At 37.9% G+C, this 15,074-nt stretch overlaps 1 protein-coding gene across 3 annotated transcripts in view; it reads right to left on the bottom strand.

Moving 5' to 3' along the window:
* Window positions 1-15,074, bottom strand: part of PTK2 (protein tyrosine kinase 2) — a 153,016-nt gene that overhangs the window by 51,936 nt on the left and 86,006 nt on the right. For all 3 annotated transcript variants that reach the window (XR_719861.1, XM_009996612.1, XM_009996619.1), the window contains 2 exons: window positions 13,931-13,983; window positions 718-774 (listed from right to left, as the gene is read on the bottom strand). Coding sequence is in view for 2 of the 3 variants with exons in the window: in XM_009996612.1 (XP_009994914.1) it covers window positions 718-774; window positions 13,931-13,983 (110 nt within the window). In the remaining variant the exon portion in view is untranslated. The remainder of the gene's footprint in view (window positions 1-717; window positions 775-13,930; window positions 13,984-15,074) is intronic.

Raw genomic sequence — 15,074 nt, 5'->3', positions numbered from 1 at the left:
GATCATCTTCTCCTCTTGCACTAACCAAACCCGCCAGTTTTGCAGGTCTGTGTATCAACTGATTGTCCACTTGGAGAGAAATCTTTGGTTGCCAAAATGCAACAGTAATTTCACAGACATAACTGTCAAAAGTGGGATATTGGACTTTCCCATTGAATTAGTCAGCCCTGAGAGTTTAAGATTATATTATAATTGAAATACGCCACAAGGCTAATGCATCATTTTTTCAACTTAAAAGATGAAGACTCAGAAGAACTTTGTATTTTTGTTTTTGTTCCTGAAGTCTTTCATCTTTAACAAAATTGCATGAGGTGCAGATGACTTTCCTCTAGCAAGGAATTTGAAAGCAGCAAGGTCTGTCATAGAGCAAAGATGAGGTACAGCTAGACAGCAACACACAAAAGATTTCCAAATTGTTTGCTCTTATCACAGAAATCTTATCCACTCTCATTGAGCGTTGTGTTCAGCATCACAATAATCTACATTTAAAGACATACAAGGAATTTAATTGTGAAGTCACTGACAGCAGCAAAACAGAATTTGGTTTTATTTGCTTCAAAGCCTGAACGTGAAAAACACTGAATCTATGAGTTTTTTAGTATCGTCAAGAGTATTTTCTTTGCACACAGATTTCTTAAGGCTAAAATAGAAGATTCAGTCCCTGCCAAATCAAAGAAAGCTTTGGATACAAGTTCCCCAGTTAACTACCATACTTACTTGATGGCATTGTGTAAGTATCTTCTTCATCTATAATCTCTGCATAGTCATCTGTCTCTGTAAGGGGAGGAATTGAAGAGTTTCGGGACAAGCAGATGAAAACAATTCTCCCAAACAGTATCTCCAGTTGATCAAGGCTAGTATGTCACAACCCCCCATTTTCAACATTGCTGGGAAGCATTTACAACAGCACAAATAAAACTGTCTCATGCATAATTCATGGTATGATAATGACCGCAGTGCCAAGTATACAACTTCACACAGATGCATTCAACAAGGAATAAAAGGAAGATTCATTTGTATTCAAAAAAGTTCAAGTTCTGTAATTGAAGCCCATCTAAAACTGTTGACTTAAAATCTTTTTAACAGCAAATTCCAGCAGCAAGGAGCAAACATTATTAGCAGATTCAACTGCTTTATCTTCAATCATGTGTGAACAATAATTTGCTAGTTTTTTATGTTAAACAAGCAGAACAGACAGTAAAAATGTTCCAGGGCAGCATCTACCTACTACTGTCAGTGTGTCAAGGTGAGTTATGTTCCATCAAGTCTTCTAAAGTACAAAGATCTTTAAAGTCACACTCTCACCATACACCCATTTTTCTTGCATTAGTCTCAATTTTCCTTGTTTCATGAAAATTCACTGCCAGTTTTGCCGTCAGCAACCAACATCTCATGGCCAGTGTTTGAAAACAATCAATTGTCAAGGTTATCAGAAATGTGAAGGTGTGCTTCTTTCTCTGTTGAAAACTTACAACTTTGACATGATCTGTTCTTAAAATGGTTTAAATGGTGTGAAGTCATATCAGAAGGTCCTTCTCTTGCTCTAAAGAACTGCCAATCTGTGTAGGCCATTTCCTCACGGTCAGATAAATTCTTCTGGTGGTTACAAGAAAGCTCCACAACAGTGATACAATTTTTCACTTCAAGGCTTTTAAATTCTAATCACCAATGCACAGAAGGATTCTCAAAACTGAGGTGATCACAACTGGGCCACCCCTCTTTTTACCCCATCTGCCCTGGAGCATGTCCCTGCTCCTCCCTGACAGCATGTGTACAGGCATGGATTCTGAATGGTGAACGGGACAAAGCCACAGTGAGAGTGGAAAGAGGGATGGGATGATCCCTTTCTGCAGTAGCCCTCAGTTCAACCAACTTCAGACAACTCTGAAATCAGAGCAAGGCTCATAAATATTACACACACAAATAAGAAGCTTAATTTTCAAGCTCAATTCAGTAATTAGGAAACCACAGGTTGTGTATAACCTTGGATGTTCAACACACTTCAGAGAGTAAATGTAGTTTTATGATCCTAACATCGTATGACTTAAATAAAATTAAAGCTATTTTTCTTTCTAACTCCTGTAGGAATATACTGTGTCTTGTAAAAACAGAATCAGGAAACTCTATGCCATTTAAATTTTTGCTAGGCAACTTCTATTTAGACCACAGCAAAACAGAGTCACCTAATGAAAATTTAAAGACAGTGCACAATTCTAAGCAAGCACACTACTCCAGAAGCACTGATCTCCTCTTTGGTCTGTTTATTCCTCCCTACATTATTAACTAAGGTTTTGTAGAAAGTAGGCCCAAGTTTGATCTAAAAAATAAGCATCCATTTGAAAGAAATCATTAGTGTGACACCCATATGATGGGGATAAATCACTGCTTGTTTTAGGATGTTTGAGATGTTCCTAAGATGTTTTCAACTTTTGTTAAATGTGATATGTATCAACAATTGCTCCAAGCTTGTATGTGATGATACCAGAAAGTTCTTAATCTGTGTTAAAAACTTGATGGAATGAAAGAAATGATAAGCATATTTGAGAAGAATTTTTAAAGTTTGGAAACTAGAATTGGTGCTACACTGGCCTTAACAAAGCATTTGTCACAAGAGATTATGGAACAGTGCTTACAAATTATGAGAAATGTCTTGGCTTGTTAATCTTCTGTTTTAAATTAATGAAGATAAATAATAACAAAAGCATTATCAGAACACACTGAGCATTTTACATGGTCCTGATCCACTGCCCAAAACCATCCTGAAACTAAAAGGGTCATCAGTGGCAAATGCAAATAAATTAAATGCATGCAAATAAATAAACAAACAGTATTTCTTGTTACACATTTAACACTCTGGAGAGGAATATGTAATAAGTATTCAGAAAGTAATTCCTATATATTTCTGGCTTTGTTTTCGGGAATTAAGATAAAATTAAATCAAAGCTTTAACACCGATGTCCTCAAAGTGTTGTTCTGCAGCAAAGGTAACTGATCTCCCTCATGTGCAGTCTCTACTTCACAATTAGAGTCATAGTGTGAAACTATGACCAGGTCTGGTAAGACCATGACTATGTCTGCCAAGAGATATTCCAGAACCCACGCGGAGTCTGGAGCAAAACTCAGCTAGGCAAGGCTCTCCAGGCTGCTTTACAAAGAAGGATGTGCTACAGCAGTCTCAAGAGCTGAACCCTCACAACAAGGAATGATTTCTGGAGAGGCCCTTGATAAGCCTATAAAAAACAAGATATACAAACAGGGCTTGCTCATTACTGCTGCCCTCTTGCTCATTTTAAAACCAGCACTGAACCTTTTCACCTGTTGGTCAATCCCAGATTCTTCTAGATGGAAAAAAGCCAACAGGTCACTTTTGGACAAAGATAGAGTGTTGGTGGTACAGGTCAATGAGTCAATTTGAGTTTCACTAAATCTGAATGCATTTATTAAACAGCAGAAAAAAAACAACAATCAAGGATATCAAATGCATAATAGATAATTCAATGACCTTAAAACACCTGTTTGAAATTTCCCTTTTGGTTATTTCTTCCCCTTTATCAGAGACTATAATTTGTAAAAGGTAAGAACCAACAAAAAGCTACACAGATTTAGTTTCTGAATATATGACAGACAAAAATTTCCCTTGAGTTTTTAATGTTTTAAAAAAAATTGGGGTCATATCAACTTTGATTTCTATCTGAAGGAGAGAAAGGAGATGAAAAAGCATACAGCTCTTTTACATGCTGAGAGGAAGACCACAATACATAGCTGTCTCTATTTCTTATCAACTTCCTTTGCATACTGCTTCTTATGCCCTTTTAGTACCTCCTTACTTACAAGAATAAATACATACAGCATCAGTAGTAGTAGTTTAATTTTTTTAACAACATCAGATGGAATCCTTTAGAAAAAGAAACAAAACCAAACCCAGCTTGTTCTCAGAGAATACGAAGTCAGTATTTCCTAGAAAACAAGACATCCTAAGTCTGGGGAAAGTAAGTCTCTTGTAATATGTCTTGAAGAAACACATGAAAATCTTGCATTTAAAAATCAGCAGTTTGAGTAGCTGAAGCCTGATTAATATTTCATTACTTCAATCTACATTAGCCTATCTTGTGCAGCTTCTTTTTACGGAAGGATTACAGAGCACTTTGATGCTACCATGCCTTAAAGCACCACTTGGAAGACTCATTTCTCATGTGTTACATCCATTGATCTCATCTGCTGACCAAAAAAATGCTGATACAATCATCTCCATCAAACTGAAGGGACACTCTTGCAAAGCTAGAAACCCCCTTTGCATCATGCCAGAACTCTCATTGCAAACACATGCAAAACTATATCCCTGGGTGTCTAAATTATTTTTTTTTTCAATTCCAGTTTAGCAGAAAGTGTTAGTTGCACAGCCTGTAAAGTACAGCATTTGTTGGCTAATGGCCAAAACAGATTGTTTTTTAATACCAAAAATCTGTAATATTTATTACTGAAATGTGCATTAAGTGGTATATGGATATAAGAGTTGCATATTGCACATTAGTAACACACAGACTAGAAAACATATTACCGTCCCCACTAATTTCATCTGCAGATCCAGGTGGCATGCAAGGAAAGAGAAAAACAGAGGGGGAGAGAGAAGAGACAGAGAAGGGGGAGGGGAAAATATACTATTAAATTCATGAGTTATCCAAAAGTATTCAGACTGCAGTTATATTATATACCTGACTCGAGAGAAACAAGAAAAGTAGCAGAATTTAAGACTTCTCATCAAAAACCCAAGGATCAAAGATAAGTTCTAAGAAGCTCATATGATGAAACAGAGGTTAATGACTTTCAAACACAGCTTTACACAAAAATTAAATTTGGGAGTGGAACTGTTTTAATATATGGTTAAGAAATGCCAATTTCTGGTTTAAGTCAATACTTCACTACAAAACAGATTTCCTACGGCCAGTTGAGTCAGTTCAATTTGACTTTTCACACACACGTATGACTTTGGACACTTAGGTGGTGTTCATCCTTTCAGAGGAAATGCACTCCTGTGCTACCACTAAGACATGAATAAGACATGGAACCATCTAAATATCAATTACACAGAGCATATTGCAATTATACAAAGCTGAATTTTAAACAAATGTCAAACAGAACAACTCTACTGGGAAGCTGTTCAAATGAGCACCATTATTCCACATTTATGGTAGCCACCCTACTCCACACCAATACCCACAGCACAAGCTGATGCATTTTGACATTATTTATAAACACAAGGAAAATGAGCATTAATGTAGTAGAAGTAATGCACCTATTACTCCAATTCTTCTTGCCCCTAACAAAGCCAAACTGGTCCAGACCAAATGTTGAACGAGCAGCCAAAAGCATCGATCTATTCATTATTTTAATTCAAACTGATCATAGCTGATGCTTATTGTTGCTATTCGATTTCATTCATAAGCATGCTGTATCAGGGGTCCAAGAATGAAGCCAAAATATAGTAAAAAACCCAAATGAAAACATTACTTTGTTTGCCATTGTAGAATATGATGCTTAAAACTATGTCCCCCATAAAAACGGGGACCAGCGAGTTTGTGACACTGCGTGAAAACCCAATTCAAGAGGAGGAAAGGGGAAATTTCATGAAATTATTCTTGGAACTCTGTTTACCTGAAGCTAAAGTAGTAAAAAGACAGTAACTGCATTAGTATATTCAGCTTTTGGGTTAACAAGGCAGCCTATACAAAGAGCAGTGCAGTACCCTTAGGCGGCGGCTCATGGGAACAGAAGACGAAAGGGAGAAAGCGTCTAGCTTTCTTTACTTTATGCTGACAGTGATTGACTCCTTTACAAAGAGGCAAGAAAAGGAAAGAGAAAAACAGAAACAAATTATTTGGAAATAAAAGAAAAGAGACCAGAGAGAACATCTACAACAAATGAACATAAAAGTAAAGGTTTACATTACAATTCTGGGTACACAAACGGATACGCGAATCTGGTTTTCTTCAGATTTCTTTCTACATTTATTCTTATTTCCATTTTCTTAAAAAATGAGACTCTAATCTATTAAAAGTCAGGTTTTGCCAACTATATATGCCATCCATTCACGACAGAAAGAACATTGTCTATCCCAGAAGTATAACCCACTTTTGCAGGCTCCCCATCCAAGTTCTACTAGACTGTGCTATGGCTGAATTCTGATTTAAGTGGCAGTCCCCAGACATACTGACTTCCTGGTCCCCTAAAATAACTTAACACAAAACAAATATTTCACATAGCAGGGCTACACAGAACAAGGAAAAACACTGTTTCTCTGTCCTACTGAAATACAACACTGCTGTATTTCATGGTCTGAAATCTGCCACTGGAGTTCCATGCCCAGTGCGGACCTGGGTTGCCAACTGGTATTCTTGTTCTCCAAAGATGTCTGGCCCTTTAGTGCTGTCCTCACTGTTCCCTTCCTAGCCACCCTACTGCATTTAATTAGGCAAGTACTTATCAGGAGGAGATTTTGAGTAGGAGAAAATACAAAGAAGCCACAACTGATTTCACAAGGTGAGAAAGGACACAAAACGACACTAAGGACCTGAGGAGAGTTGCTCCTTTTATTTCTCTTGTTCCCTGTTTGCTCCTCTCTGCTCTGCTCTTTTCCCTCTCTCCTCTACCTGAAGAAAATGTGAGAGGTGGTTGGAAAAGCCAATCAAACAAAAACCTACATCTTGTTGCTGGTTATCCTTCACAGTCAAAACCCAAGAGTGAGGTTCAGCCACCTTGAGTTTACATAGGCTGGAGGTACAGGTGATAAAAGCCCAGTGCCACAGAAGCAGCAAACTGGTCAGTGGTGGGAGGTGTGGAGGAAGGGTAGAAAAGGAGAATTACCTTTTAAAATAAAATTAACTCCACATTTTTCATAGATTCTGGAAACTTATGAACCATCGAAGTAGCTAAACTTACACAAAAAAAACCCCACCTTAATATAAGTGTGCAGCTTATAGCAGCCAGATTTCCAGGCACAATGTGCAGAATTTTTTTAAAGTGTATTAAATGTGTTCAACCACCCGCCAATCTGGAGGCTGCACGTTGAGTTTCAGACATGCACATCTAATGGGTAACGCACTACTATGCACAACCCCTGCTTTGCTAAGATGGCAATTTTAATCCAGAGCAAGAACAAGTGGCTGAAATTTATCACTGTATCCTAAACAACAAAGAAGTACCATTCTACAAACTGCTGAAGTGATTAAACAAACAGAAATCATCCATCAATTGTGAAAACTTCCATGTGATTGAAAATGACAGAACATTAACCAGATTCAATGCTAAAAAAAATACTTCAAGGACAGAGCAAAACTACTGAGCAAGTCAGTGCATCAGTATTTCTGTGCATTCCACATCACTGTATTCCTAAGGGTCTTCTTTTCCTAACACAATTTTTAGCTCTGTCATTCTAACACAAACCTGAGGTAACATTCATAAAAAGCTTTAAATGCAGTATGAAAGAAGAGAAACAAATACTACAGCTGTTTAAGAGACTACTGAAAAGGTAACGAAATGAGAATAAAGCAATCTGATACTTGGTACTGAAACAGAAGAGCAGGTATAGTGTCACTGGAAGAAAAGCAAACTATCCAAAAGGGAAGAATGTTTCAACTCTTGACCGGTCTGCTCAGGCTACAAAGCTAATTTAAGCCCGAAATGCTGTTCCCTCTTACATTGATACATGGGTAGCAGAAGCTCACTGAAGCCTGACTAACCTACTTCATATGAAGGGCACACTAAAAAGACAAAGGTGGTTTTAACTCATCATGCATGTGTCCTGATGCCCTGTTATACACAGTACAACTCATCTTCAACATTTAAAAGTTTGCCTTTATGATTTATTGCCTGAAGTTTGTTCAGCTCTTCTGTCAGACTAAATGGAAAATAGCTTTGTCTTCAACTTACCACACCTCCAAGCATAGCTATAAAAGAAAGTCTGTTTAGGTAAAGAGCTGATTCTAAGAGGGGAGAAAAAAAAATAAATGTTCCAAGACTGTATAAGGAACTTAGAAAGTACCTGCATGAAATGAATACTACTTAGAAGGATTTCCACCATTCCACACCAGCTTCCAGCCAGGATATGACTGTCATCTACCTAAGTGCCCATGAAGCTCAGAAATATTGCTGAGGACTTCACTGACTACTTCTTTTTATTTAGTTCCTCTTCTCAGTACTGAATATTCCCTAAAATTGAGTATAAAAAGACTAAATCACCTGTTATGCATCCAACTACTTTAGAACAGAAACAACTGGGCTAGAGGGCAGTTGGTACTGGAGCTCCTTGTTAGGATAACCAACACTGGAAGGCTGAAAATCATCATGTCCCATTCTTTTTTAGCTGCACATTCCTGAACCAGTTTGAGGAAAAAAATCTGCAGAGGGAATAAATCTGTTTGTTTTCCAGCTTCTGAAATAAAATGAGTACTTGTCACATCAAGTATGTTTACAGATAAGCAACAAACCCCCAAACCTAATACTGCATGAACATTTCTTTAGTCATACTACACTCTTATTACTAGCAAAGCAAAAGTGTCTGATCAAATTGAATTAACAGATCACAGAAGAGGAGTGCAGGAGGTGAAGAACTCTTTAAATCAAGGACAGAGACTGATGAAATTAATGCAGTATCTTGCCAGGCACTGGTACAGAGGAAATCTGTTTATACTGTCTCCACAATTCATTCTGATCTTCTTGTGCATGGAAAGAAGCATTTCAGTTAAAAATACAAAAAGAACACCAGCCTGTTCAACTGTGATGAGAAGCTAAAATGTAATTTATCAGCATTAAAGGTATTTCAAACTATATTATCTTATTAATCAGCAGAAGAGCTGGGCGAGTTATGAAGCAAGTGTACCTACTGACTTGCTCAAGGTTTGTATAACTAATCTGCAATAAACCTTAGGCTTGAAAGTCTCTCAGTCCTGTGACCACATGACAGAGCTACAGCAGTAAAGAGCCTTTATATTGCTCTAACTGCTTAATAAATTGAATGTATATCAATGTAATTTATGCTAAGACTGCTAGTCTTTCAGAAGGGAGCTGCAGAGCACAACATAACTGAGCTAGCACACACAGTGGACTTTTCATCATGGTCTTTTTGGAGTGACGATAAAATGAGCATGAAAAAGCCCCCCAACTTTACAAACCCAAGCAAAGAACACCTTCTTCCCCTACCAACTAATGCAAATGGAACTAGGAAATGCAAATCCTATACAAGAAACTCTTTCAGACTTGAGCACAGGGCAGACCTTCATTCTGAGCACAGGAATCACCACACAGAGCATGCACTGTGTGTTGCGTGCAGAAGTCATTCAGTAAAATGGGATTTGTCTCTTCATCATTGCTCATAGCTTTGCTTGTGATTAGCCCTCACCATTCACACACACATTCAGGTCCTTTCGTATGCTCACATCTTCTTAATTAGGAACATTTTTAACTGTTGTAGTACTGAAATCAGGTGAATAGTTTTCTTTTTTTCTCTCCCATTTGCTGCATTAGGACTGGCTCCTGCTCAATTTCAGTTTGCACTAGGGAACCTACTGGAAGTCTCTCTCACAGATGATCAACAGCATATAATTATTTTCTGCATGCTAGAATCTTGCTTAGATCATGCTTATCTCCTTTTTTTCATCCAAATTTAAATTTCATCTAAGTGGTATGACTAAATTGCTCATCAATAGCACCTTAGAGAGGAACATTCATACCACTTCACTGCCCTGATCAGGATTTAACCATGGTAGATGATTTAAGTGTAATGATAAACTATAAATCTGTGATTCTAAGACAGAACCTGGATTCTTGCTGAGAAGCTCCTCTTTCAGGATGCTAAATTCCTTCAGTTTCTATAAGGAAGCTCTTCAAGTTACCCAATTTCTCCTCTGCAGGGCACATTAGTGGATATATCTAAACCACGGGGTTTAGTTGTAATTTCTTACAGAGTTGTTGTAAGGAAAGAAATTTACTTTTTCTCTCTAGAGAGAGGCAATGGCACACCAGGATTATTAGAAACTTATGCCATCATATTACCTGCACGTACAGATACCTCCCCTTTTGACTATAAAATGCTGCTTTGTGTTAGTAGCAACAGCCATACCAGCCAGGAGATGAGACTACAAACAACTTTCTCTCTAAGAAACCCGCTTTCCTATGAGAAGTGTGTGCCCTACAGTTTGGTAGATTGATAACCTGAACAGTCTGCCTTAGCATCTGAAAGAGTAATCATATTTTTAAACACCTTTCAATTTCCTTCACTAAATAAGCATACAGTAAAGCTGCAAAACCCTCACCTACTTCGAACAAAGAGCAACCCTGTAGCACTCAAACTCTCCTTCAGACTCATGCCCTGTGCTGACTCCTGCAAAACAGCAAAATAGCTCATCATCTTCCTTTCCAGTTACAGCTCCCTCCCCACAAACACACTATTTTATTCATCAGTACCTGAATATCCAAATGCCAAGAGTGACTGCTTAGAATCACAGAAACATTTAGGTTGGAAAAGAACTCTAAGATCACCGAGTCCAACCATAAACCTAACCCTGCCAAGTCTTGTTCAATACTCTGCTTGTTCAGTACTGGCTAAAACAAGTGGGCACTGCATGTAAAGTAATGTTTGAGCTGTGATTAAAAAAAAATGCACAGAATTCTCAAGAGCAAAGGAGGCACAGTGATAAAACTATTATTGTGATTTAAAAACCAGAGGAAATCTGGTAGGCATCTTTCTTGTACACAAGGAAAGAGAGTGCCCACTGCAAGGAACCTATCAGCAAGGCAGAGCAGTAATACTAGAAGAAACAGAAACAGAAGCCTCCAGAGGTGTGCAGTGAAACCTGGCTCAGTGACACACAGAGAACATTTCTTGGCTCCCAGGTCCAGCAATCTGCTGCTTTGGATTCCTGAAACCAACTTCACCCTTCACTAAACTAATTTGAAAAGGTCTCTATTTAGGGGGTGGGGTTTTTTATATTAAAAAAACTTCCTATCTTTGTATGCTTTGGAACATTGAAACACTTGGAAAGAACAAGTTTTCATTTCACTAGACCAGAAATACCTCGAGGTATGTTAACAAATACTTCAAAAAGAAAGACAAAGTGTCTTTCATTAACAGCCTCATTTTCAAACCTAAACAACTTCAGATGAATGCCTGAACTTTTACACCACCAAATCATGTTCCACACTGGCTTTTGGCTATTGCTGGTTTCTCTAGAGTGTGGTTGGGAACTCACAGTTAAACTTCTCCTTTAGAACTAAGGGTAATAATACTATAAATATAATCATATAGCATAATAATGTCTGACTGCTTAATTTTCCTGTTGAATATATGTCTTGGATTTTAGAATTGGAAGAGATTTACTAAAATTACAGAAAACAATCAGCAGAGTTAGTTACAATTTCAACCATCAAAGGCATGAAGGATGTTACAGCTGTCAGCAAGTTATAAAAGCGCATCTTATTTGAAGCCTTTAGCTCCAAGTCATTTAAATGTCACCAGAGAAAGGCTCTTATTCTGCAAACCAAGATAGCATCACCCACAGCTGGCTCTGCACTGGATGCTGTCAGCTGTCAGACTCTGCTGACCTGTAGCTCTTGGGTTAACTGAACATTATGTACAGCTGTTGTCTCCGTTGTTCCATTCTGCTGGATCAGTTACATGTGACAACAGGAGTGACACTTCTTCACATCTACATGAAGTATTATTTCATTGACAACAACTTGATTCCTTTGGGTACTCAAGATTCTTACAGGAAGCACCTCCCGAGGAAAAATTCCTATCACTCAACTTCATTTCAACCATCTGTCTGTGTTTTAAATTAATTATATTGACATCCATGCCACACTTGATGCACTTCAAACAATTTTGGGGCAAAAACTTCAAACCACCACCAACAAAAAAAGTATTTCAGCGTACCCTTCTTAAAAAGAATCCTTGAGAACTAATAATAAATGCAATGGCTTGAATCATTCCAGTATTATGTCAGTGTTTCCAGTGGTTTGTAACATGATTTGAATTAAATATGACTTAAAAAACAAGAATCAAGCACAGTTATTTCATTGTGAAAAGATACAAAACCTTACCACAAAACAAGAAAAATACCCAATTGGTTTTGATTTCAGTATTGGAAAGAAAGGGAGGGACATTTGCTGGTATAGTGGGATTGTTTTGCTTATGGCACCAGGAGCTAGCTTTGTGCTTTACAACTTTCTTGACATTCACTTGACCAACCAGCTGATCTCCTGTGCTGCTACTTCTGTTTCTTCTAAGGAGCTGCAGCAAAGCTCTCACATGCACTTTGTTCACCCTTATGTGGTGCCCTAAATGCCAGAATTATGTGGCATTGCAACTTTCCTCTATCAGTGACAAAACACCACTTCAAAAAAGTAGAGAAGAAGCAGCAAGTTTATGCTCTAAGATGTACCACAACTTCAGATGAAATGCATCCACCAAAGGGTAACTCAATTTGCAAAGCTCAAGTGATAGCAGTAACAGATCATGAAGGAAGCATTTATTACTGCTTTTAACAGTAAAAGTAGATCAGCATTCTTAGAAAAACTGGAAAAGTGAAAAACTGAGGTGGCAGAGGAGTACGAATATTCTGTGCTGAAGATGGAGTTTTTTTGTGTGAGTGGAGTGATTAAAAAGCACAGCACTAAGAAAACTCAACTTTTTCTAGCAGCTAAAATGGGTAAGCCACACAGGTAAGAAGCAAGAGAGAACATGCTGACCATGCTTCATGCTGATCTGCCTTATCTACCATGCTTGCTTTATAGGTACAGAAGGAAGAAAAGCTGCTATTTGATTCTGAGAGGTAACAGTAACTGATGAAGCTCTTATGACACCTCTGCAGCTCGATACACATTTTAATTCCAGATCCTTTCACCTACTTTCTTGCACAAGGTCTGTTTACTTGGGCCTCCTTTGCCAAGTGGTGAATCTCAAACATCATTAAAAAAAGGTTAAGGGTGGGGAAAGGAATCTGAAAAGTAGGAAATTAATCAAACACCTACGTGTCTTTCCTCCTTCTTTTATGAAATATGCTGGGTTTTTGATTATGTGCCACAAAGTGCTCACATAAATGTTACAATAAGGTCTCCCCCCACCTTGTAAGTCAGGGGTGGACTCTCCACTGCGTCACAGTATCAGTTCCTGAAGCTCATGACCAAATAATTAAAATCTGTATAAACATACCATAATACTAATACACTTTTGTATTGAAAATTTCCTTAATAATTATTACATATAAGGATTTAGAAATGTATCTCCTACTAAAAGACTGAATCAATTCCTCAAAAGGATTTAAGATTCTGTAGAAGAAAAATGTTCTCTCTCAAGTACAAAATCTTAAAAAACCCCACAGTAAAAAAACCTTAAAAAATCCCACAACAACTAGCATAAATCTTAGAAGTCTGTAAGTGATATAAACATGTATTACTTCACATGCACATCCTTCAATTAATTTGATTTTCAATAGCAAAAATTAAGAGCCTTGATCTAAACAGCATCTGTAAAAAAACCCAGCTATTAAGTTTCTTCTTTCTGAAAAAAAGATTATTAATATTTAACTGCCTATTTTCACTTTTCAAAGCCGCTCCTTCAGAATTAACACACAGGTAACTGAAGTTCTAGCCCACAACACTTACTTCCTTACTAAGCTAAGTGAAAATAATGACAAGGAGCCTTGGCTGTGAATCCTTCTGGCCCTGCGTTACTGCCCAGACACGGCTGCTCTCACCAGCCACACAACACAGCAGAGCTGCAAACAGTTCCCCTCTGGAAACTGCTACAAAGGCAGCACAGCTACAGTCTTGAGAAATCAATAGCCATGTAGCCAGAAGTGAGTGAAAAGTCTGCCTAAACATTGCCTAGCTCTATAAATAAACTTGTGTATGTTTTTTTTTTTTGAATGAGCCTTACCTGACACAGAGACTGCGTGTGACCTCACTCCTTGCTTCTCATTGTTGGCCAGCCTGTAAAACAGAGGTTGGAATCGCTGAATGCTGTACATTCTTCACGGTCACATACACTGGGAGTTCATCCTAACAGGGCACCTACTGTAATTAGCAGGGCTAATCCATTTCCCACAGTGACAGACTTTGAGGGGGAGAAAAGTCAGAAAGGAATCTACCATTTCAACCCCATCTGGGGGAGGGAGAGCGGAGAGAATGTGTTACCGGTTTAATTAGCATCTTGATTCACAATGACAGAGCAAATTTAAAGGAAAAAACAAAACCCAAGTTTTACAAACTTTTAAGATCAAGCTGTGCATGTCTAAACATTGTACATTATCTAATGGTGCTTCTACTTTCTGTATCATCTATTGGAAATAAAGCATGAATCGAGTTTTTGTCTGTAAGTTCACTTACCGTGGACAACAACTTAAAATTAATTTACATGTGAAGTAAATGAAGAAAAACAATTACATTCAAATGTAATTAGGTATAAATGCTGATGGTAAAGTAAATGTGAATTTTAATGGTGAGCACTGCACTTCAGGCTTTTGTAAACCTGGCACTTCATCTGGCAAAGACAAATCTTTCCAGATGCAAGATGCTGTTGGCTAGCAGGCTTACAGAGATGAAAAAAGCCCATTCCTCTTGCTGCCAGCCCAAGAGCATACGTGGTGCCCTTGTTTAAACAGACTTAAGCATATAAATTCAGTTTTGGTAAACTATCCAAAAAAGCTGCTTTTCCTTCCAATTTGTTTTATCCCAGAAATCCCCACAAATAATAATAATAAAAAAAAACTCATAAAGTTATTCTGTGTTTCTCAGTTGCGTCTGTTAAGCAAAACAAAATTTTTCCCTTCCCTTTGAGTACGTGCTAAGGTTACCATTTCTCCTGCTTCCAGCCTCAGTTTCCATTTTCTTTTCCTTTCTGCATTTTAACTCCTCTCTTTCTGCACCACACAAAGCTACCTGGCTAGGGAAGGCTGCAGCAGAACCCGTGAAGGAAGAACTACCACTAGTATCCGAGTGGCTGGCTTCTTGCTGATTCAGGAACAATTTGTACTCCATACTCAATAAGATTATTAATAATTCTGGACTCTTTCTAAGAATCA

Source organism: Chaetura pelagica, unplaced genomic scaffold, assembly GCF_000747805.2.
Source record: "Chaetura pelagica isolate M959 unplaced genomic scaffold, ChaPel_1.0 scaffold260, whole genome shotgun sequence".
Classification (NCBI taxonomy): domain Eukaryota; kingdom Metazoa; phylum Chordata; class Aves; order Apodiformes; family Apodidae; genus Chaetura; species Chaetura pelagica.
This window is presented reverse-complemented; position numbering and strand designations above follow the sequence as displayed.